Genomic DNA, 26,238 nt, shown 5'->3' with positions numbered 1-26,238 from the left:
GGGAAAAAGAGCTGGGTGTAACAATAGTTAAATTAGGTGATTAAAAAAAATCACAGCTTTTGATTTTCCTTTCTATTTCTTGGTGTTTATCAAGTTTCCTGCATTGAACATGTATTACTTAAGCAATTATACGTGTATATTTGTGTGGGGGCACCGGGGTGGCTCAATAATTAGACATCTGCCTTTGGCTCAGGTCATGATCCCAGGTCCTGGGATCCAGCCCTGCATCAGGCTCCCTGCTCAGCGGGAAGTCCACTTCTCCCTCTGCCACTCCCTTTGTTTGTATTCCCTCTCTCGTTGTCTCTTTCTGTCAAATAAATAACAAAATAAATCTTAAAAAAAAATGCCTTTTTGTAAGTCGCAAAACATTAAAGAGATTAATATACTCAAGTTTCTATCCATTATATCATACTGCTGCAGTTGGTTTTGGTTTAACAGTCCAAAATAACTGAATTCATCTTATAAAAGTGGTAGAAAAATGAGTTTATGGAAAGACTTTAGTCAGGTCACTAAAAACTTACACAAAAATATGTTTAAGATGACCATTGAAGATCTCTGTGTAGTTATTTCCACTTGCTTCTTAGAATTTCGGGGTTTGGTTGAAAAGACAGTTTTGATTCAGTAAAGTTAATATTTACAACAAGATTAGATTGCTCTTACATGCCCGAAGCTTTCTTAACCATGAGATTTCCAACATACAAATATGAACATTATGTTCTTGGGCCCAATTGTCTTCTAATGAAGAGTCATTTTTTCTATCAAACAATGAAAAAGGTGGAAAAACAACACAGAAAACCACATAGACCTTTACCCTCTTTTGCCCTAGAGCCCATTTCTCCTTTTAGGCACCAGGAGCAGCAAAATGAATCAGAGCAACCATAGCCTTGTCTCTATGCAGGTCATAATATTAGCTGACACCAAATAGAGAAAAGAAAAACATTGGAAGGACTGCTGGTCTACACCTCTTATTTTGACAGTATGTGATCAGGGAATATGGAACACCCTCAGACTGATGGAACCCATATTTAACCTGCCTGTTATATTTCCCACTATATTTTTCATCTCCTGGCAGGGAGATACTATACCTTATTTGCTTCTAGTCTATACCAAGCCCTGGATAAATGACTCTGATTTGAATCTGTTTCAGATGTTGATCGTTTACAGAACGTATTGGCATTACTCTTCCCTTCCCTAAACTTGGAAATGGAACCGGTTAGAAATGAAGTTGCATGAAATTCAATTATCTCACAGTTCTTTGTTAGAACTTTGAACTGCTATGAAATGTTCTCTCATAGGTGAATGTGATGAACAAGTCAAAGAGGGAAAGACCTGCAGGTCTCAGAACCTTAGTAACACCAATCGCTCTGACACTCTATTTCATTTTGAATTTATAAATTACAACGTCTCTACGGTATTAGAATAAAAGTGAAGATTTTCCAACTTGCTTAAAACAATTCTATTTCAAAAGGAAGAAATACTGCTATCAACTTTTTAGATGTCCTAATTTCATTTCAGTTCTTTCCATTCTTTTCAAAAATAAAAATTAATATAAATTATTTTGAGTGCCTACTAAAGTTTGATTGACTAGTGGAAGTTTAGGTCCAGGGTGCCTGGTAGCTCAGTTGGTTAAGTGGCTGACTTCTGCCCAGATCATGATCCCCGGGTCCTGGAATCGAGCCCTGTATTAGGCTCCCTGCTTAGCAGGGATTCTGCCCCTCTTTCTCTCCCTCTGCCTCTCCCCCTCTCCCCTGCTCATGTGCTTGCTCTCTCTCTCTCAAATAAATAAATAAATAAATTTTAATTTTATTTATATTTTATTCTTTTATATTTATTATATATTATATATTTAATAAATATATATTTATTATTTTATATTTTTATATTTATTTAAAAAACAAATTATTATTTTCTTTAAAGAAGGAGAACTTTAGGTCCACAAGAAAGATAATGAAGATACTAATATGTCCATTTACTATCACGGAAAATGAGGTTCCCAGAGTTTAGTTAACTTACTTCAGGCCAGTCAGATTTAGAGTCAAACCCAGTTTCTCTAACTCTGAAGCCTATAATCTGGTGACTAATTTATGCTGTCTTTTTTTAAGAATTAAGCATAACTATATTGGTTCAGGAGATTGTCAATGTCAGATTTCACCATGGTTTTAGTTGAAATGCTCACATTATAAAAGCCAGTGTGTATAGTCTGTGACAAGGTAGAAGCCATGTAGGTTTCCATATAAACTACTTTACCTGATGTTAATTGGAAGGACAGAGCAAAGGCTCACCACTTCTAAACTCTCCACTTCCCTTAGAAGTTGCACTGATTTAAAGGAATCATGCAAAGCACCATTCAACTCCTCAGAAGAAGCTGGAAGCGGGGGGTGCTCCTAATGATGCTACCTCTGTCTTTTTTCTGTTGGGGAATTATTCTGGTCTGTGATGAGCCGACTCATGTGCAGTCAGTGACGATCATGCAACCAGGAAGGGAGTCAAAAGCTTATCGTCTAAGAGTGGCTAGAATTCACTAATGGGAACAACTTTTAACCCATGACTTAAGTTGGAACCTGACTCTGGGAATGATGTACTCTGGGCGTTTGACCACTTGCATCACAATATCTGTCTTGTTCATTCCGCATCTGCTGGGTTTGGTTTGTGCTGCCTCTAGTTCTCAAGATATCAGTGGAAAAGCTTGGTCACCTTGTTACCGTAACTCAGGAGCCTCTTGGATGACATTGTCAGCTCTGGAGAGAGCTGTGAAAAGGGTCAATTGGCAAGGTTTTGCCCTGACTCAAACCTTTAACACTTTCCCTCTGCAACTGAATCGTTATAGGTGACTGCTGTCCGGTATATTGAGAGACAACTCAGGAAGTGAATTACTCCTGCAAACTTGAAGGGCTTAGCCGGAACAGGTGGGTCTCACAGTTTCTGCTAAGACTTCTAAAATAGACACTTCAAGGATAAAGCGGTTTTCAGAAAAGAGAGAAAGCCCTACTCCCCTATTTCCTTCAAAGATATGGACATCATCGCAAACTTCTTTGAGCTTTTCCACTTCCAAGAACAGTGTCTGACATTTAGTAGGTGCTCATTAAAGGTTTTTGAGTAAAAGAATATATGGATTCTCGAATTTCATGTCACATCTCTAGATTTTTCCTGCTCTGTGTTTGCTACTCAGTAACAAGCACTACAAAAGCATGAATCTCCTGTATTTCTCTTCTCCCTTCTTCAGTTCCCTAGGGGTTTAATATGTCATTCCTAGCATTAAAAAAAAAAAAAACCAAGCAAGCAAACAAAAAAGACAACTATCTACTGCTTCTGGTTTAGTGTATATTTTCTTCTAATTTATAATTCTACTGGAAAAACCTGAACTTTTCCTGAGGTCTTTCTGACCTCTCAGAGGTGTGTCTGTGAGAGGAGCTATTGTGCACACCTTGGTCCCCACTCTGTGCTGGCAATTATATCTGGTATTTTGGCCTTGTTAAGTAATTGAAATGCAAAGTCAGTCACCAGTAGCTATTGAACATCTACCAGAGAACAATCAAAATTACAAGGACTGAATATATAAAGTCAAATAAGAAGACCTCCCTGAATTTCCCTTTAACCCACGGGGACACAGGCAAGAAGCATGGAAGCACATGGCACTGGGAGGTGGGTTTGAGACCTCATATTACAGACAAGCAAACTGAAACTTAGTGAGTCTACATCCTACCCAAGGGCATAGAACTCACAAATATGGGAGTCAAGACAAGTCTCCCGGAGCCTGAAGACCACATTCACGCCTGTGTATCCATTGTCTTCAGAGCAGGGGTCATGCAGCTTTTCCTGAGTCATTTTGGGCATGTCTACACAGAGCCTCATCATAGGCTTTGAGAAAGGAAGATAAAGAACTTTTGTCAAACAAGCACTTATATGTCTTTCTTCTTGGAGCTGAGCCACTTCTTAGCCTGGCTTGGAATGTTGCAGACCTATCCTTACCTTCCCAAGATGGCTAGCAGGTGAATTTATCCATTAGTGGGAGCCAATGAATGAATGTTTCACCAACTCATCATCAAAACTGTATTGACATTTTTTTTTCTATTTTTCCACACAGAGGGAAAAAAAACACAAACTATTGGATAGATTTAGGGCTAAGGAAGACACATAGGTCAGGAAATAGTCAACCTCAGTAAGTCAGAGGTGTTAGGAATAGGTAGACAGTCTCCCCACAAATTGATAGGTAACAGTCAGGTGAGGGATTGATATTGGTACTAGAGATTTAATGCAGGGAGCAGATTTCCGCTCAAGAAATGCAAGTATTTATCTTATTTTTCTTATGACAAAAAACAAAAACGAGTCACACTGAAGGTGGGAAGAGGTGCTTACTGCAATCAGAGGGGGAAGAACTAAATTCGAATGACAAATATTTATATGTATGCAACTGGTGGGACATTATATCCAAATGAGACACTTCACAAAACTTTCCTAAAACAAATCCTCAGTTGTGGAGGTGGGAGGTGGGAGGTGGGAGTTGGGAAAATCCCCCCAAACCCAAAAAAACACAGCCATCAGCCAGGCAGAAAACTTTTTGCATTCTACACAATGGACACCAGGTGGCAGCACATAATAACAGCAGCTTTGTAATTGCTTCTCTGAAGACCGCTTGATGGAAAACAGTTCTTAAAATATTCGTTACCATTATAAGCATTTGTTAGCTTGAGCTCAGGTTTCACACATTCACTTGTTTTATATCCTACACCCACCTCTCCTATGCTTCCTTTAGGTAATGACGGGTGGCCAACCAAAAGTCAGAGGAAAATACAGATGAGACAACTTCATAAATTTCAGATCGTCTTGGGCCACCTGCCTTTGTTATCGGACTTGATCACACTGGACTTGACATGATTCCCACAGTGGTGGGAGTGAAAGTGATTTATTCTAGTAAATCCTGACTGATTGTGCATAAAATCCTTTGGTCACTGTTAAGTGTTCTGACTCATTCTCAAACTGGTGGGTTAGGAAATTATTTCTTCTCTCTCATACTCCGAGTCTCTTGTAAATTATCACTGCTAAAAGTGGGCCAAAGAGACCCTGAGGTATAAATATACACATCTCTGTCAGTATTGCAAAAAATGTAAAATCTTGATACATCCGAAGAGCTATTAGATGTTGGGAATTATAACAGAGCATATGTTGGAAATCCTAAGACTGAAGCAAACTTCTACAACGTAGCTTCTGTATTCTGTACTATCCAAATCTTCCCTCCAGTCCTCACTACCAAGCAAAAAAGGAGAGAAAGACAATTCAGTCTGGGAGAATATATTGGGCTCCTGAGCAGAAAGTGCTAAAGAAAAAAAACAAGTTCACATTAGCAGGGTACTTTGGCATCATGTTCTAACGGAAGTCTCTTCTGAGAAACAGCTGTTCAAAAAAGAAAGGGAGGAAGGAAGGAAGGAAGAATGGATGGATGAAATTCAGAAAAGAAAAACAAGAGTCTCATACGTCTAGGCTCTGGGGTGAAAATGGGCGCTAGTAGACATAAACACTCTACTACCCTCACTCCTTTTCTTCCTGTACTCCTTTTCTGCTCATCTTATCACCCCAAGTTCTTTCCATGCCTCCAAAGAGTAGAGCAGAGGGATAGCTAGATGTGATCAGATGTACCAGCCACCAGCGAGATGATAAAGGGACAGGCACGAAGGGAAAGTGACAGGCGTGGTTGGAGACATAGTGTCCACGCCATCAGGTGCCTTTTGTAAATGTAAGTACTGAAAACAGCTTCTCACTGGGGTCTCACAGAGCTTCAGAGGGGCCTGGGCTGCCTCCTTTTGGAGATGGAAGTCCCCAAACGAAGGAATTCCTAAACTAAAACATAGAAAAGCAAAACATATTTTCAAAGTTAATAATTAAAAAAATTACAGGTGAGTGCTGAATGTCTTCACCTTCCAATCCCGTCTGCGTATCATGTGATAATTTATAGAACGCCATTTCAAGACAAGGCTAAACTGATGGCCCTTTATGTAAGATATAGCACACGAGTTCTCCTTCCTTCTACCCACTCTCGTTCATATCCAGAGAGAGAGGTCCAGCTCTTGTCAGAGAGAAAGAAAAATATATAAATGAGGAAGGCTAACCAAAAAGGAAAAGGCAGGGAAGGAAGGAAGGAAAATAAAAACACAATGCATGGTGGGAATAAGCTGTCATGGATTTTTGAATAGAAAACTTTATAGGGAGTAATAAAATGATGTTTTCTAAGTGATAATTGAAGCCCTTGGTACTGTAAATGGTATGAAATAACAGGGCCATTTTAGTGTCCTGGCCCTAAGAATCTTCTAGCAAGAGAGGAAAAACTAACCTACTACAAACAGAGGACCGGGCTAAAATTAGGTACTAACTATACATACAATAAGGTTTGGGAGAAAAGAGGTTAATACCAGTGATCAATTTTCTTCATTTGTAAAATTGAAAGTGAAATAATAATATAGCCTACCTTAGAGTATCATTTCAGTATTACCGGTGAAGCATTTAACTAAGTATTTTACAGAATAAGCATTTAGTAATAGTGCTTATTAACTCATTAAAATGTATAACAGATATAAAGTACTTTGATAAGTGGGCAAAAGGCAATCAAAAGACATTTATATTAGAAATGCAAAGTATAGCAACTATGGTATACTATTTAATATTTTCTAAATTTTCTAGGGAATAAAAATGACACAATTTTTCAAGGTTATGATTAAACTGAGCCTTTTGTTACTAGTTACTAAAACATACCAACACCTTGGACAAGCGATATGGCAATACATAACATTTAAAAACGCTTATGTGATTTAATCAATTATTCCAGGCTTAGCATTTATCTTTAAAAAATAAAAGAAACATTGACAAATAATAGGAGTTTTGCTGCTATTATAACTATTTTAGTATAAATATATTTAGCATAAATATATTTAGTATAAGACTGGAATCAACTTAAAATTCAAACAAAAGAGGAGTGTAGCAATGGTTTGGTATATTAGTGTCATCAAGCCGGTGGGATATTACATGTTATTAAACATGGTGACTATAGCTACAGCATTAAGTGTTATTAAAAACAATAATAATAAAGAGTAAAATTACGGAACAATATGGACCAAAGTTAAAGGTTTTTTGCTGAGGACTTTCATCAGCAAGGTAAATAGATAATGAGATACTTGGAAAAGATATTTACAAAGTCCAAAGTTGATGAGGTATTACTACCTCTATGACATTAGGAGTTCCTTCAAAAATTAAGTGAGAAGATTAATAGAAAATCATCAAAGTTGACACCTAGGCGATTCTCAGAGTACAAAACTGGCCAACTCTAAGTGGCTGAAGTCATGCTCCACTGAAATGCCAATGAGAGGAATAAAAATAAATGCAACCATCAACTTGCGAAACTGAGAGTTATACAATGCTCTGTAATGAGATGATGGCAGGACAAGCTCCCTTCTGCTTTGCAGGAGTGTGAACTCGTGTGCTCGCTCGTGCAGGAGGAAGTTTGGCTGCAGGACTCAGTGGATTTATAAATGTGTATCTTACCACCAAGCAATCCTTCACTCCTGGATATATGTCCCAGAGACAATACCTAGTGGCTGTTAAGGAGAAATATATGTGTGGCTTATCGCAAGGTTGTTTGGAGGAAATGGAAAGAGTTAGGGACAAATAGGGGTCCACTGCTCAGAGATTAGGTAAAATTTGGTATATGTACCCAATGGCAAAATGGGTGCAGTTGGAAGAAGTGAACTCATTTTATATAGATACTGACCCATGTCCAAACACTAACACTAAATAAAAGTAGTAAGAAACAGAGTGAAGCTTATAACACAAAAAGGCGTCTGGAATTTAGGACACATTCACATACTCAACAACTACACACTATTTGCTAGAATGCCACACATATAACCACACCAGCATATGGAGAGTGAATTTGATGAACGTTAACAGTCTACAGGGCACTAAAGTGAGGACTGGAGACTGTGGATAAAATAAAACCAGCTAAGGTTCTCAGCCAGAATGATGATAATACAAAGCCAAACACCGAGCAGTAAAATCGACCCAATTCTGTGCCTGATGTTAAAAAAAAAAAAAAATAGTAAAATGTGTATAGCTTTAAATGAAAAAATCTGAAAGAATGCATAATTGTATGCAAACTGATTGAAATAATAGTGAAATGCAGTACAAACTAATGTTTGTATGAATTTAAACTCGAGCACAAAAATGATTTGCAAACTGATTAAAGTAACGACAAATGAAACAAATACAAAATGGTATACACACTGACTGAAACTGCCTAAAAATGTGTTTGTGCGAGTTAGCTGGGGAAAGAGCCTTGCTCTGCTCCTCTGCTTTTTCTTGACACCAACCTCTAGGAAAAGATTTTATAAGGAAGGTTTCTGGGCAAAACAGCTATGAAACCATTTTGGAGGGGCATCATCTTTATTTTCTGGAAGTCCTTTCAGTATCTCCTCCTCTTCAACGCATGAGGCTTGAGGCTGACACCACAGCTCTCACCTCCTCTCTCCTACCAAGCCTCAGTGAACGCCGAAGTGGTAACTTAAACAAGTCCTTGGGTCCTTTCCTGTCCCTCTTTAGACTTTATGAGAATGTAACTTGTAAGGTAAGAGAGGGTCTTATTCTCTTAAGTCATTGCTGCATCCTCAATACTACTCCCTTGAGTTGGTATACTTGAGAATGAGGTCCAAGGGAAAGGGGGACACTAGAGGGGCTTAGCCAAAGTCAAAAAATCATCCTGTCGCCGTTTCAGAGTCCGACTCCTTAAACCAGATTATCCACTGGCATGGGGACAAGTCCCCTCTCTCCTGGACCCTTCCAGGGAGTGTGGCTGCAGAGTAACTCTGCAGAACCGGTGTAGAAGAGGGTTCAAGGCCCTGTTTATTATCCCAGACTAAAACCCAATAAAAGCCAAAAATAGAGCTTGTTCTTTAAAATTGAAATAGCTTGGGAGAATTATGGATGGTTGTTTTCTCCAGTTTTACTTCCTTTAAATAAAAATATACATACTCCATTATAGGCAGCAAACAAAAGCATACTTTATGGTCTATTGTTGGCCAGAGTGCCATTCCAGTAATGAATTGCATTATACAATTAACAAGTGTCCCATTGTGTAGCTAATTAGTACTTTCATCCTTTATGGTTTTAACTGTTAATAATACAGTCATAAGCAAATGCCTTGTCTCCCGATTTGAGCACTTCTACATATCTTTGTAGCTTACATATCACCTAGTACAAAGCAAAGCACATAATAGTATGTATTCAAGAAATAGAAAACATTCTAAAATGGAAATGATTATTTCTGAAGAACCCATCCATAGAGAAGGTCTAGCATCTTTCTCTACCTTTCTATCAACCTCATTTTTTCCTTTGGAAAACTGGGAAAAACTGGCACGGGAATTCTTATTTTCTTTTTCTAATTTCTCTTACCAACTCTGTGTCAATTTCACTTCCAAATATGGCAATATTCAACTTTTTACCTGATGGATGATTTTATTTTCCTTTGATTTTTATCTGAGCAGGAAATATATTTCAAATCCCCCAATCTTCAAAAATTATGCTCCCAGTGTATTGTAGGGAGATTTTTATATATTGCAAAATGATTAATCTGTCAATCTTAAAAATCAAGACCCGTTATCTTATCTATTGGCATGCTTTTTAAGATTTCAGGATCCAGGAGGACAAGAAGCACCTCATTTAATATTATGTGCAACAATATAGAATGTAGTGCTTTATTGGAAATTTGTAATTATATTAAAAATAATGTTGAGCATAGTAATAACAGAGGGAAATAGACTAGTCTTGTACCATAAGGCCTTCCTTTCTAAACAACAGCAGTGACCCAAGTGGAGGAGATGGAGAACTATCACAGTTATGTAAAAGTGAATGGAGGAACATTTATTACCTTAGTTTCTTTCCACCATCCGCAATTTTAGCTTTCTGCAGATAACCTTCTTTTTCAACCATCTGCAAGAAGAATGCATACATTAAAATGGTGACAAGCCCTTATGCATTGTTATTTTGAATGAACCTATGCTTTCCAATAGTCACTGCAGTGATGGAAGTTTCCAGTCATAGAAGCTCATTAATAATGCATATATAGCTTATGGGAAGTGCCTGCAAGATCAAAGTCATTACAAGCCGTTAAATATCCAAAAGAAAGATTACAAAGAGTAATGCGAATGATTTGTTAGATGGTGATACACCTTTACCCACTTTCCCTCCTGGGCATTGAAGTCACTTGTGTAAAAAAGTGATTAAAAATGGCAAAACAAAAAGAGATTTAATGTCTTCCTTAATTTTACTGATCAACTTCAGAAAAGTTCTTTGTCCCTTCTAATCCTCACCACCTCATGCATCGGCTGAAGCCAGGAAGTGGAAAGAATTCAGTAGAACCAAGTATCTGAGCCAGCTGAACCATGAAAGGGCATTTAAAACAGTGACACTTCATGCAGTTTGTTCAGGGACCAAGAAACACTGTAGCAGCACCGTTCCATTAGCCTCTTCCATAATGCGGGTTTGCTTTCTTTCCTCTTTGTATTTATTGGCTTTCGTTGCTAATACAGCCGCAAGTTTCTTAAAGGAGATTCAACAATTTGTGATCACTTCACAGAGGTTTTTGTGGAGCTCTAGGCTAAATAAATGTACAACGCGAATTGTGATGAGTTGACTCGCAGCGCAGCCTTTGGTAGGTGTTTTCATTTCTGAGAACCCTATTGCCACTTTCCCATCTCTCCCACATACCTGTCTCTCAAGTCCTTACCCTGTGTTCCGTCTTTTCACTAGAGATGAATTGTCCGCAATCTTCCACCCTATCTTAACTGCTAAAAGCTTTTAGAAGTCACCTGCTTAAGGTCAAAGGACCACATTCCCTCAATTCCACCCTGTATGTTTCCCTCCAACTAATATTCCACTCCACTGTGTCCCCCATCCCAGAACTCCTAAATACATTAAACCTACTTTAAAATTGAATTTGTCTGTCTATTGTTAGAGGGTCCTTCCAAGATTCCTCTGTAATCTCTTCTAGATGCCCCTGTCCCAGATCCCCATTTTCACTATCATAGCACTTATTGGGTTGTATTATAATTGTCCATTGACAGTAGTGCCCCCTTATTTGCAGAGGATACTAAGATCCCAAGACCGCCAGTGGATGCCCAAAACCTTGGATAGTACCGAACCATGTATATATACACTATGTTCTTTCCTATAGATACATACCTGAGATAAAGTTTAACTTATAAATTAGACATAGTAAGAGATTAAAAACAGTAGCTAATAATAAACTGAAGTAATTATTATAACAATATACTATAATAAAGGTTAGGTGAATGTGGTCTCTATCTCTCAAAATATCCTGTTGCAGTATGCTCACCCTTCCTCTTGTGAGGATGTGAGATGATAAAATGCCTACAGGAGGAGATGAAATGAGGTGCATGAAGTAGACATTGTGACATAGTGCTAAGCTACTATTGACCTTCCAACGATATGTTGGAAGGAGGATCGTCTGTTCCTGGAATGCTGTGGACCATAGGTAACTGAAATTGTGGAAACTGAAATCGTAGATGAGGGGACTACTGTATGTGGCTGTACCTGCACCTGGGCTATGATTGTACCTTTTTACACCCTGATTCCCAGCACCTTCAGGCTTGCTGACACCAATAAACACAATTATAAATATTGTTTAAACAAATTAGTAGAGGCATGAGTGACCATTTTAGAGTTTTAAAAAATCTTTATAGAAAATGGAAAAAGCCAAAAAGTCCATCTGTCTATGAAAAGTGAAGGGAAGAGATGTTTGGGGATGAATGAGTTTTCCCAAAACCTCTAAAATTCCAACAGTTAATGAATTGGCTATTTACAAGACTCTGATGTGGGTGAGATCTTTTCTGGCTTGTTCATTATTACATTCCTAACACACAGCACAGTATTTGCCTTTTAAAATCTACTTAATGAATACATTTTTAATAAATAATAATGAAGATATTAATAATGATTCCTAGCAAAGTTTTTCACATATCTACATTTCTGGAAAATTCTATTTCAGCATATTATCTACAGTCTAAAAGAGTCTACAGAGGTCTTTTGGATAATTTTTAGAATCATGATGTTCAATGATATATTTTTGTACTTGGATGCATCTATTTGTTTTTCCCACCTTTTATTCTATGTATGTTGTCTTCTTTTTTTTTTTTTTTCTTTTTAGTGCCAGAAAGTTTTGTTTGTCTACCCCCCAAAACCTCTATAATAAGTTCAGTGTTTAACTCTGGGCATCACTGGTTTCTACAAATGTTTGGAAGAAAGATGTTTTCAGTAGCAATTAGCATCACAGAGATGGTCCCTTTCTTTAGTAATGTATATTGAGAAATTTTGTTGTGTAACCATAGACGAAATTTATTGTTTTATTAAAGCATTCTCCCGATGACAATAAAATAGTTTCCAAATTCTGAATTTTCTACTAAAAAGCTACAAACTTCTCAACCTATCATAAAAATCGATGCATGAGTTCTCTACGAAGAGTATTGCCTTCTTCCCCACAAAAAACTCACTAAAAGACTATTGGGTGGACATGTAGTGCCCAGAATGTATTATTGATGGACATTTCTTTAAAAAGGGAAGAGAGATGCAAAAGCAAAAAACTAATACTCTTTCAGGGAAAGACCAATACAAGCAAGCTTGAGATACATACTTAAAAATTCTCTCTCCTCGAATCTATAAGAAATGTTTCTCCAGACATGCCTGGACCTTTTCAGGATATTGAGATTAAGGCCAGGGGCTGGATCTCATGTTAAGATGCTATTGTCGTAGACAATAGAATCAGCACAGTTGTGTCTTCTCATTGTGACATCATTGTCATCAAACGGGCTTAGCCAGTTCCCATGGTCTTGGGTCAATCCATTAAAGTTTCCAGCCATGGACACAGAGAGGCCCCAGAAAAAGGAAAGAGGTGAGTAGCAAGTTAGTTTTCTTCTTCTATGTCATCTTCCAAAGTCCAAGCTGCCTCTCAGGTCATTAGAAGTAGTTAATAGTCCTGGGATTATGCACCCTTACAATACTTACAACTACCATATATGTGTTTACATATCTACACCTACTGACATGTAGTTATATACATGTACAATCATCACGTGTGTGTTCCCATTTCTGGGATCAGGTGTTCATTTCTCTCAATTGCCTCTTCTATACTTCATATATCCTCATTCACTCTTTCAACATATTTTCATTTAGTAACATCCCCTGACCCTTAAATACCAGCTGCTCTGCTCACAATGGAACTGCAAAGATTAATAGGACCTTTTTAATCTTCTGGGAACTTATGTGCTTGTGAGCGTACATGCAAAATACTTGTGTTCTTCTCTTTTGAGGACTGTATACCGTAGTCCCCTCTAGTCATCTCAGTGACTCAGACCAGCTTCTGACCTGGAAATGAAAATTCTAACCAGTCTCCCTACACTGAAAGCACAGCATTATTTTAAGTCCCCTGCTGGCAAGCAACAGTTCCATGAGGTAGATTTAATTACTTTATTATTTCTTGTCATAATGCTTTGAAATAACTCACCATGTTTCAGACACTAGAAATCAGTTATTCTGGAAGGCTCATAAGAGCTGAAGGAAGTATTAAAACAAGCAGAAGATTGCTATGTATTTTGTTTGTAGATTTATATATGGTTCCATATTAATTATTCTAATTATTTATTCCTTCTCTATGTTAATCCCATCGTTTGAAGGGAATGATAATCTTTAAACTACAGTTGAGAATGCTGGTCATCTAAGGCTCAGATACTCTTATCTCGTAATTTGGAAAATTATGTGTAGCTTTATGTCTAACTTTAGGATACTGTATGCCAAGTTTCAGGCCAACTTAAAGTTCTTTAAAGTACAGGAACTCTCTGAACTTTGTATACTTAAGAAATGTCAACCAATCTTTAGATGCTGAATCTGGCTTCTTGAGCTATTTGTCCAATGTCCCTTAGAAACCCTATTTAATGTTAAGTGGCAGGGAAGATCAGCAATTTGTCCAGATTGGATGCCAGCCAGTCTGCTAACATTGAAGAAGTACTCAGCAGACACAACTGTGCTGAGATATAGATGAGAAGAATGAATGGCAGTGGGATACCCAGATAGCACCTGTTTATCAACCTAAGTTGGAGGCTATAGACAAGGCGGGAGTGCAGAAGACAACCTTTGATTAATGGTAACAATTGTGGAAGAAAGACCAGCCTGTAACCGTAAGTACAGGCACCGCAATTTATTATGTGAAGACTTCATGTTGTTCTCAGATAAAAGAAGTAGAATAAAAAGGAACAAGCTTTCATCTACACCAATCCACCACAAGAATTCTGTTAAAATGTATCTTTATGAATAGAAATGAACTGAATCGAAGACTTCCCCCAGATTTTGATGAGAAGGGATTGACCTTATTTTTTTTTTTTTTTTCTGAGAAGGGATTGACTTTCAACACCAGAATCACAAAGCCCTATGCTTCACAATACTTGTTCTGTTGATATATTTAAAGTTATTGTTCTTTTACTCTTTGTTCTGACTCTGTGTTCATGGGCAACCCTCTGACTCCTAATTCAGCTTCTGAGGTCCTTTGATGTACAACATGGGTGACTTAAGTAGTCAGTGTTAGTACATCTCCCATTATAAATTTATAAATCAGAGTTATTGTTTATATATCAGCCTCTTATAAATTCAGTTACTATGAGATAGGTCCAAGAGATCCTGACCATTGAGAAATGAAATCTTTCTAGATCCACAAAGCTGAGGCAGGTGCCACCCCTGAACTGGAGTGAGCTTTTTAACGTAGCTCCCCCGTGAAACTTTCTGTATGACTGACTGCCCTTCCGCTCTGAGTACTCTGCATCATCTCTCTATAAGCACAACCCTGAGGCCATCATTTTCAAACAGATGTAGCAATTAATCATTTTCCTATTTATTTATTTTTTTTCAAAGATTTTGTTTATTTATTTGACAGACAGAGATCACAAGTAGGCAGAGAGGCAGGCAGAGAGAGAAGGGGAAGCAGGCTCCCTGATGAGCAGAGAGCCAGCCCAATGTGGGACTTGAACCCAGGACCCTGGGATCATGACCTGAGCCGAAGGCAGAGACTTTAACCCACTGATCCACCAAGGAGCCCCAATTTTCCTATTTAATAGTAAGGTAGCGGCTATATTTTTTTTCTGAACTTTTTAAAAATCACAGTACTTTGCTGATAATCTTGCTAGTTTGGATGATTTCTACTAAAAAACACACGTCTGGTTATATCATTTTACCTACCCCCAGATGTTGCTTCTCTTTTTTCTTCAATCTCTTTTTTATTTTCCACTATTCACAGAAATAGATATTTCTTCTTCTATTGGTTTTATTTTTTTATCTTTTAAATTACATTTATTTAAAGTGTGCATGATGTTTTGATATTCATAGTGAAATGATCATTACTCCAGTCAAGTTAATTAACATATCCATCTCCTCACATAGTTACTTTTTCAAATATTTCTTGCGGTGAGAGCCCCTGAGATCTACTCCTTTAGCAAATTTCTAGGATACACCGTGATTTAGTAACTATAATCACCATGCTATATATATTCATCCTGAATATCTCCATTGGCTTTCCTTCTTGTGACATTGTCTTCAGGTTGGACCACTCTCTTCTGTGGGATTCATTGCCTCCATTTTTCTTCTCAGTCTCCAGTGATTTCTATACTGGCTGTAACTTTATTGCAACAACAGATCAACCGACCATGTTTATGGACTTGGAGTGGACACAATCCATTAAGAAGGGAAATGAAAGCAGAGGGGGCAAAATCACCTTAAAAATCCAGCTTATCCGTACATTGTATATAAAGCACTAATTTAAAAATAATTAGATGCTTAATTTTAGAGCTACTTTACATATAGCTCGAGAATGAAATATGGTGTTTGGCCTAACATAAGAACATAATTTACTGTGTATGTACTTTTCAAGAGTGGTAAACCAAAATTCAAGCTGCACACAGTGCCTACATGAAAAGGAGAGCAGAAGAAAAGTGAAGGAAAATGATTCTCTGTCGTACACGAGCGGTGTCTGGAAAAAACCACTAAGCATTCTCAGAGAGGCTGGTCTTGATTTCAGGTTTCAGAGTTAGGCATGGTTTGCCCATCGTAACTTATTTATGCCCATTAGTATATATGTTGTGCAAGGCTTGCATGGACATCCTGCCCTTCCCGCTTTCTTGGAGAATGAGAGAACATGTTGGGCTTTGGGGTTCTGCTGAATGTCTTGAACCGTTTTTCAAATGCTGGGTTTGGCAAAGCACAAGTTATGTGTTGCCAAATGCTTTTCCCCATCATTTTAAACCCCTGTGTATTTCAAGGGAAATTTTACCCACATGTCTCTGATTTATTTACCCCTAACTCATCAAAATGTCATCTTGAAAAAGCTGCTATTGGATGTTGGAGAACTCCCGTGGCTTTTTCCCTGAGCCTTTCATCTTGTAACCAGTGTGTTTCATTTGGCCTCCACCAAACAAGTCCAGGTTCTGTTTGGGAAACCGGCTGATGAGGGGACTTTCCTATGTCTCAAGAGTTTTCCTCAGCCTTCTGGAGGCTTTTCTTGTATCCCACTTCTTGCTCATCCTTAGTTTCTTTCTTCTTCCCTAAGTTATATTTCTTTGTATCTTTGATTTAAATATGTTGCTCTTTCTTTGCCTGTCGTTGGAATTCAGAAAGGAATGGCCTTCCCAGTTCCTGTCTGGGCAATTTATTAGTGTAATTCGATTGTTTCGTTATAACCTAATTTTGTTCTAGGCAGTAAGGAAGAAAGCATTGCTCAATGTTAATAGCCTTTGTTGTTGGTGGTGTGTGTGTGTTCTTTTTCTCTACTTTAGACTTAAATGAAATTCAAATGTGAATGGGAGATGTTACTGTAACCTGTTTCTGTCTTTTAATGGCTTGTAATCTCCTTACCATCACCTTAAGACCCTTCATCATCTGAGCACTGCCTCCCTCTCCCTGCACCCCCCAACCCTCTTCCCTTGTTCACTACATTCAAGTCTAGTATGGCAGTCTGGTAGTTTTTTGATGTTTGTTTGTTTTTAAAGATTTTATTTATTTATTTGAGGGAGAGAGCACAGATAGAGAGTGAGAGGGAGAAGCAGGGTCCCTGCTGAGCAAGGAGCCAGCGCAGACCAATCCCAAACTCCTGGGATCGTCACCTGAGCTGAAGGCAGATGCTCAACTGACGGAGCCACCCAGGTGACCGAGGAAGTCTTGCAAGTTTTTTTTTTTTTTTTTTAAATGAACTAATTTTGTTCTCACCTCCAGGTCTTTACATTTGCTTTTCCTCCTATTCACAACCTCTTCAAGTTCTTTGCTTGACAAACTGTGTGTCCTGCAATCTCAATTTAAATGTCCCTTTCAAAGAGTGCTTTTAAGACTCCTTAATCCAGGCTAGGTTAGCCCTTCCTTCATGGGAAATTATTTTTCTGCTGCCACAGCATGTTTTGTAATTTGCATTTAAAGAATGATGCCTTCCTTTATTTGTTTAATACTACTCTTCATTCCTAGGTTAAAGGAATGAAAGCTCCTCAAGAAAGGGACATGACTATCTAGTATGTCATTGCATACCACAAACTTAGCATAGCGCCTAGCACAAGGATGGCCTCAGTAAATACAGAAATTAACAAAGACACTTCTGTTGGATGAAAGGAAGGGCACAGGAAACAACAACCAGGAGATGGTTTCTATTAGATTTATTAAATTATATAACTTATGATTAGCACACTACCAACTTGAAGGTCTGGGAGGATGTTATTTCAGAAAACCTGAAATTTTTATCTTACTAAAGTCAAATATTTAAAGTCTGAAGAGCTTTTGGAAATTTTGTTTGATTTTTTTTTAACTATTTAAGGAAAGCACAGCCTGATCAATAGAATTATTCCCCCCAAAGTGGCTGTCCTTTGTTTTAAAATAAGAAAACACTGTATGCTTACAATGTCTTTCATCCTCAAAGCCCTCACAAGTATTAATTAATCCACAAAATGATATCTGGCTCCAAAAGGTAGAATCTGAGACTTAAGGTTTATCTGCAAAAGCCTGCTATGCCCCCAAGCCATGGCAACTTCCTGAGCTCTGTCCTACAAATCCTCCTAGCTCAGGAGGCAGCAGATGATTCTCTAAAACCTGCCACAGGCTTTTGACTCCTGCAGGGTTATCCATAGACTGTCTCAGACTCTTTTGATAAAAATAAAGATGATAAAAATTTAGCATGTTATAAGCACAGTTATTTTTGTGGAGCATTTCTTTCAGGGAAAAAGGGAAAGTGCCCTGAAAATAATGAGGTATCATGAACAGTTAGAACGTGAAATACACAAGATTGGGAAACAATCGCATATTAGTATATTTGACGTTTTGTGTGTAAAATCTTTGCTGCATTACAGCACTTGTTAAGCACCCATATGGGTTCTCAGAAAATAATTTAGATCTCTTGCATTGATAGCATATGGATTTGTATACCATGTGGCATGAATGACGTCACCTGTCAGTGAACTGGGTGGTCTCTGCCATGAGATGTTAGACTCCAGCTAGAAATGTGTTCTTGCCAGTATTCAAAACAAATGCATTATGCTTCTTTTTAACCATGTTGATCATAATCTACTTCATTAAAGGGAGCATTGAGAGGTGAAGCCTGGCTACCGGAGAGTGATAGCATCTATTGGCGCACCGACCGTGGCAGATTCCACTTTTGTAAAGTGAATCATTTTTTCTCCAAGGGGTTAGATCTAATGAGATACTTTTGCCAGTTTAGCTTAAAGCCAAGGCTTCTCATGATTTCTAGAAAATATTCAGGGGAGTTCTGAAATAAAGGAAATGAGATTTATATAGCAAAAAGTGTCGGATATAAATAAGCTCAAAAATCCATATGGTAAAAATAATGAGTAATAACTCCAACTTAAAGAATTTTATTATTTTCTAAAATGTTTTAATGTATACTAGTGCATCTATAGTAGCTCATCCTGGTTGGTACTGTTAAGGGAAACTATTGTGAGACCCTCTGGCTGACTCCAGAAGCAATAGTGGGAAGGAAGGGGAGTAGTAGAGATGAAAATAAGGAACATACCAGATTTGTGGGAACAAATATGTGCATCTAGGTAAAACTAATATAAAGTTAGATTAGTCAGACACAAAGAAAACTTCATGGGTTTTGGAAAAGAATTCAATTCTTGGTGTGAATGGTAATGGATAACAAAAAGTTCAACAGGGGGGTGCCTAAGTAGCTCAGTTGGTTAAGCAAATGACTCTTGATTCAGCCTGAGGTCATTATCTCAATGTCATGAGATCAAGCCACGCGTCAGGCTCTGAGCTGGGCATGGAACTTGCTTGTAATTCTTTCTCTCCCCCTGCCCTTCCCCACCCAGCCCAGCAGGTTTCAGAGAATTTTTCTCATAGAGAACTTCTACAAATAGCAGGCATATATTTATTAACATAAGAAACATCAGTATGATTTTAATACACCTTTCATATCTTATTATTATATCAGTTGACAAACATGTCTTTTCTGAGCAAGTCCTATTGTCGAAAACAATATAAGGAGAAGTATGGTGTAATAAAGGAAATACAGACCACGACCCTCTAATTTCTAAGCATTACAGGGTAATATACATGGAACAAGTATATTACCCATAAACTGAGGGTGAAAAATACAGAAAAGTGCCAAGATGAAGTAACTAATGGTCACAGAAAATCCAAGCACTCTGAGGGTAAGAGCCACGTCTTAATCATGTTATCATTCCTTGCTTGAGGGTGTGTATTTGGGAGTACATAATAAATAGGTAAATCAGGGACCATGAGAGACATCTAGAGACTTAATGTCACGGAGAATAAGAAGCTACTGAGTGCTTTGACAAGGAAAAATGAAGTAATGAAGGTACAGTTTCCAGAAGACCAGTGTGGAATTGCTGAGCATCATCAGTGGGAGGAGCTTGGTGGAGTCCAGGGGTGGGCTGGGGGCTGCCATCAGAAGCATTTGAAGGCCTGGGCAAGGATGTCCATTTAACCACAAAGAAAAATGTGGGCACCACACCCATAACAGACAAACTGCTTTGGAAAATGGTGACTTGCTTGATGGGCCATAGGTAAAATGGAGGATCCAAGAAAGTGCCTTCGAAGCCTGGATACACGCTTGTTACTCATAAAGAGAAGCTTGATGGAAAGGGAAACCAGTTTGCGAACAAGGTGATGATAGGTTCAATCTGGGAGAATTGACTTCTGCAATGATGAGGAGACCCAGAAGAAAAAAAATGACTGGCTAGCACTTCAAGAGATAGGATGAGATAATGCAGAGAAAGTACACAAGTAGAGATCTGTGTACTACGAACTTGCAAGGAAAAACAAAAACCATTTCCTGTTCCATTTGTACATTAATTTCACATAAGTTTACTGAGTTCTTACATGTCCTAACAAGTGTTAGACTCGTGGGAATGGATTTATGAGTGTAGGAGATGGTACCCATGTTCTCACAGAGCATTCTAATGAAATAAAAAGCAGAAAGAAATTGTATTACGCCCAATGGCTGTGAGTTCCATGGGGAAACTTGAATTGGGGTATGAGAAAAGGAGTCTCCACAGAAATGGTGGGTTTTCTTATTTGTTTATTTGTCTCTAGGGAAATTAGAAAAGACCTATCTTAAAAAGTGGTATTTGAACAGAGGGTCAAAGTAAGTGAAGGAATGAGTCTTACAAGTTTCTGGGCACAAAATGAATTATTTTGTACCAGACTGAGGAAAAAGCAGGTGTAATGGCCCTGTAAGAGAAGTAAGGAGGTCAGCTCGGCTGGAGCAGAGTGAACCAGGAGGAGAAGGGAAAGGTGAGGCCAGAGAGATAGCTGACACCTGTAAAGATCTGGTAAGGTGAGCCCTGCATTCATGTCAGCGTTTACCCTGGGAGATCCTGGAGGCTAGAGCAGAATTTGAATCATAAGTTAGTGACATGACCTAACTTACACTCTTACAAGATCCTTCTAGCTGTTGTTTTGCAAATAAAAAGTAGAGGGTGAGGGTGAGAGCAGCACATGAGTTGGAGGCCATTGCAGTAAATCAGGTGAGAGATGACACAGCATAAAGATAGTGAGAAGGGAAAGGATTCTGGATGTATTCTTAAGACAGAGCAAACAGCTTAGCAGATGTTTAAGTTGTGAGAAAAATAAAGGAGGCATAGATGATTTTAAGAGTTATCCTCTTTTTTTTTTTTTTTGTAAGATTTTATTTATTTGTCAGAGATAGAGAGAAAGAGAGAGAGAATGCACAAGCAGGGAGAGAAACAGGCGGAGAGAGAAGCGGGCTCCCTGCTGAGCAGGGAGCTGGATGTGGGACTCAGTCCCCGGAACCTGGGATCATGACCCGAGCCGAAGGCAGATGCTTAACTGACCGAGCCACCCAGGCATCCCAAGATGACTTTAAGAGTTCTGACTGAAGAACCTGGAAGAGTGGAATTAGCATCGAGTGAAATGGAGAAGATTGAAAGAAGCAAGTTTGGGAGGAAATCATGATCAGTTTGGGATATGTTAAGTTTGAAATGTATGTTACACATAGAAGTGAATATGCCAAAACATACAACAGCAGCTTTTAGAGCAGTGGTCCACGCTGGAGAAGTGGTTAGTGTAACACAATACATAAAACCATAGCACTGAATGATTCTCTGTTCGGAATAAATATAAAGAGAAGAAAAGTTAAGTTGAGCTACAAAATGAAGATGAACCAGCAAAGGTAATGGAAAACAGGTGGCTGTTTAATTCATTGGAAATCCATGAGAAAGTGGTTTATTCATGGTAGTCATATGAGGAAAATATTTCAAAGGGAGTTATCAATTGGGTTAAATTCTGAGGTCTAATGAAAAAACCGAGACTTTACCAATGGATATGGAAGCAATTGATGACCTTGATAGGTGATTAGTGATTGAGATAAAAACCTAAATGAAGTTGGTTCAAGAAATAAAGGAGGGGGGAAATTGACAGCAATAAAAGAAGACAATCTTTGTAAAGAATTTTTATTCTAAAACAAAGAAAGTAATGGAACAATGGCCAGAGTGGAGATGGGGGATCTAGAACATGCAAAATGAAAGAAAATAAGAGAACTGAACTAGAAAAATAAGTATTTTTGTTGTTGAGGATGAGAAGACCCAAAGATAATAGGGATGGAATAGTAGGGAAAAGAGAGGAGTGAAGTCATCCCATGCAGTATCCTGTAAGCCAATGGAGACAGAAGCATATTGGTCCATGTGAAATCTAGCAGGAAGGCTAAGCATGGAATAAAGGGGTGTTTATCAAAAAGGAGTCACTAATAGAAAGAAGTGTCAGAACATATCAGGAATCGTGGGCTTATATGTTTTTAGGATATTTCTAATGCTTCATTCACATTATTCACAATGTTTCAGGCATCTTTCTTGTCACTAAGATACAACAATAAGCAAAAATGGAAACAAACAAACAAAAAAATCCCTGCTTTAGTGGGCTTAGAATCTACTGGTAAGGGATTAAACTTTCTTTCTTTCTTTCTTTTTTTTTTTTAAGATTTATTCACTTATTTTAGAAAGAGAGAGAGAGCGTGAGTGGGAGGAGCAGAGGGAGAGGAGAGAGAAACTCAAGCAGACTCACACTTAATGTGAAGCCCAACACAGGGCTGGATCCCATGACCCTGATACCATGACCCAAGCTGAAAGCACAAGTTGGAGCCACCAAGGCTCCCCAGGATCAAATTTTTTCTTAAAAAAAAAAAAAAGTGTTAAAATTTGCAGTAAGCCCCAAATAATCTCTGCTTCCTATTTGTCACAACCTTGTGCAGTTCCTTCTCCTTGAGTCTGGACTGGACTTAGTGACTTGATTCTGATCAAGAAGATGTGGAAAATTTGATGGGATATCACTACCAGGATAAGGTTACAAAAGGTTTTGCCTTCAGTTTGCGTGCTGTGAAGAAGCTGCCATACTGGTGAAGCCCGCGTGGGACATTACTGAGAGAAGCCTCCGGACCACATTCCTGGAGGAACTGAACCCTCCAACAACCAGTAAAGCAGATCTTTCCCCAGTCATACCTTCTGATGCGACCCCAATTCTGGCTTAAAGTTTGATCGCGATCTTTTGAGGGACTGAATTAGAGGACTCGGCTAAACCATGCCTAGATCCCTGATCCAAACAAACATGAGATAGTATTGTGTGTTGCTTTAAGTTGTTGAATTTGGGGATAATTTATTCTGTTGAAGTAGATAAATAATACAGTATTGCAAAGAAATAAACTTACCAGTTGTTCCAGTGGAGGAATGACATCTTTCAAGGCATGCTGTGAATGATTCCTTCTGTGTCGGGATATCTGCAAAAATATTGGCATTAGATATTATTAGATTATTTTTCTCCAAAAAAAGCTATAAATGATTTTAAAGAGCATACCTTAATAAGAGTACACAGGTAAATAACCATATTAAGATTCATTCAAAAAGTCAAAGTAGATATAAAACAGAAAGTAAATGTCTTAGACATTAACTAACATGAATAAAATGTGTACTCAAAGATTGCCGGCTGCAACAATATCTTCTATTCTGTGTACTCTTCTTCCCATGTAACCTTGACACTCCTCTTATCAAGTGGTGGGGTTTATGTTCTTTCATTTCAAACCTGGGCAGAGCTTTATGCCTGTTTCAGTCAAAAAGTATGATAGACATGACACTACATGACATAATATTAGAGCATAAAAATGTCATGTACTTCATCTCTGTTTTCTTAGAACCCTCACATTTGGAAAATATTCACCATGTTGGGATGAAGCCCAAATCATCTGACACAGAGGGACCACAGAGAGAGATTTCATAGGTTTTCTGGCTAAGAGACTAACTGAGGTTCTAGCTTACAGTTAGTATCAACTGCCAATCGTACGAGTATAGATATTTTCTGATGGTTCCCTCTGCCGGCCATTGAGCCATCCCCAAGCTTCCAGTCCCAGTAGAAGCCTCAAATACTGTCTAGTAGAGACAAGCTATTCCTGCTATTTCCTATTTGAATTTTTGACCAGATTCTGTAAAACATAAACAAAAAATCATTGTTTTATACCTCTACATTTCAGGATGATTTGCTATGGAACAAAATATTTAATGTTGAAACACCTTGTGTTTAAGATATGATGTGAGCTCAGCTTTTTCAGTCAATACTCTATGAATTTTCATGTCCTCTTCTACAAATATATTTACAAACACAATAATCAATGGATTAGTGTTTTTGGAACAAAATTTTTAAAATGCCTATTATTGTCTCTGCCAAAGAAGCATCATAAGCTGATTCTATAATAAAACAAAAAGAGAAAAAGAAGGAATTTATAATGAAATATTGTATTGTTTGATAATTTAAAACAGAAGCTCTAATTAATAATAGTATTTTACTAAGCAGGAATTTTCCAGTATTTTACATGAAGGGGGGACAGGGTAAGGTGGAAGACACGAGAGGTCGGAAAAGAAAGAATGAGAGAGAAAGAGAGACTGCAGGATGAGTGTGAGGTACTAAAGAATAAAGCAGGTCTGAAAACTGTCTAGAAAAGAACTTTGGATGCCCTTGACTCTGGTTACTGGCACATGTAACTCACTGAAGGGATTAAATCAAACCCTTTTCAGGTTTTGAGAGAATTGTATTACCAAAGAAACGAGAAGCCTGGCCTCAAAAACCTGTGACTCTAGACAACCCTTGAACCCCGTATTTGCTCCACAAAACCTCATTGTGAAGGCAGTACAACCTCCAAGGGAGCCATTCTCTTCCAAGTTCACTTTCAATGTGGCCAGTGGGGGATGACGGGGAAGGAAGAGGCTCAAGAAAGGAGAGCCAGAAACCTTGGAGAACAATGGACATGGGGAATCATCCTGGAAAGGAGAACCAGAAGAGCCAGGAACTGACTCTGCTGTGAGGGCAGAGGTCTCACAGGGCCTGCCCAGCAAGGCTTAATAGTCATTTGAGTCAAGTGACGGTTGGTTCCATTTATTTCCTTTACAAATGAGGGAGTGTTTGCAGTTATCAAGTTCTCATTCTACCGTTGTCTATTGGATGTAATGGGAAAAACAGAAGAGAGAACTCATTTTTCAAGTTCTAAACCTCTAACCCCCTGGAGAGAAATTGGTGTGATGGAGAAAGTTATTTCTCTCCTGTTATTCTGCTATTGGAGTTTAATGTAGTAACTGCATGGGACTTTGGGTCATCATCTTTGGGGAGGCAGATAGATGTATGTCTAAGTGCTGGAAGACAGGTGCAAACTGATCTATGGCGAAGGGATGGGGGGGGGGGAGACTGTTGCAGACGCTGATGCCTGCTCACCAAAATGTTGTCCTTTCTCCAGGGCATGTATCTAGACTGCATTTCTCAGCCTGCCTTGCAGTTAGGAGTGGCCACATGGCTAATGTAGACCAACGGGATACGAACAGAATCAAGGAGAAGCTTTCCCCATTCAAAACTATTAACCAGTGAGTGTTTCCCCTTTATGTTCCCTCCTTCCTCGAGTACTGGCTGGAAGTGCACACCGAAAAAGGCCCTGCAGGAGGCTGAAGATGTGAGATGGAAGAAGACTCGGAATCCCCATGTGCAGAAAAGCCAAACATAGGCCAGGAAAATGCATTTTATTTTATTCCGTCAACTTTTTATTTTGGAATAATCTTATACTTAGAGAAAAGCTGTAGCAAGCACAGAGAGTTCCTATAGAAAATTTCCTTCTGACTGTTTTGTAATGTGAAATAAAATTCTAGGGCGCCTGGGTGGCTCAGTGGGTTAAGCCACTGCCTTCGGCTCAGGTCATGATCTCGGGGTCCTGGGATCGAGTCCCACATCGGGCTCTCTGCTCAGCAGGGAGCCTGCTTCCCTCTCTCTCTCTCTCTCTGCCTGCCTCTCCGTCTACATGTGATTTCTCTCTGTCAAATAAATAAAATCTTTAAAAAAAGAAAGAAAGAAAGAAAGAAAGAAAGAAAGAAAGAAAGAAAATTCTCTTTCTTGGAGCCATTGTGTATTTTAGAGAATTTTACAGCTGCTAGCATTACCCTAAATAAAACAACCATAGTTGATCTTAATTCATGTTGAAATGAAGGCATATATATATGTGTGTGTGTGTGTGTGTGTGTGTGTGTATTTATATGTATATTCACATATATATATACTGGGTATTTAAACCTTTTAAGGAACTAGGAATTTATTTTGTACTATAAGACATTTGGAACTTACTTCTCTTAACTATTAGTTATTAAAATA

The 26,238-nt window shown here is 38.4% G+C and overlaps 1 protein-coding gene across 2 annotated transcripts in view; it reads right to left on the bottom strand.

Annotated features, from left to right (window-relative positions):
* ARHGAP15 (Rho GTPase activating protein 15) overlaps positions 1–26,238 on the bottom strand; it is a 605,619-nt gene that overhangs the window by 503,911 nt on the left and 75,470 nt on the right. For both annotated transcript variants that reach the window (XM_004757889.3, XM_013059079.2), the window contains exons 3-4: positions 23,270–23,338; positions 9,908–9,969 (exon numbers count right to left, since the gene is read on the bottom strand). In XM_004757889.3, the coding sequence (XP_004757946.1) occupies positions 9,908–9,969; positions 23,270–23,338 (131 nt within the window). The remainder of the gene's footprint in view (positions 1–9,907; positions 9,970–23,269; positions 23,339–26,238) is intronic.

This window comes from Mustela putorius, unplaced genomic scaffold (assembly GCF_011764305.1).
Source record: "Mustela putorius furo isolate JIRA1106 unplaced genomic scaffold, ASM1176430v1.1 tig00003867_pilon_pilon_pilon, whole genome shotgun sequence".
Classification (NCBI taxonomy): domain Eukaryota; kingdom Metazoa; phylum Chordata; class Mammalia; order Carnivora; family Mustelidae; genus Mustela; species Mustela putorius.
Note: the sequence above shows the minus strand (reverse complement) of the source record. Positions and strands in the feature narration are given on the sequence as shown.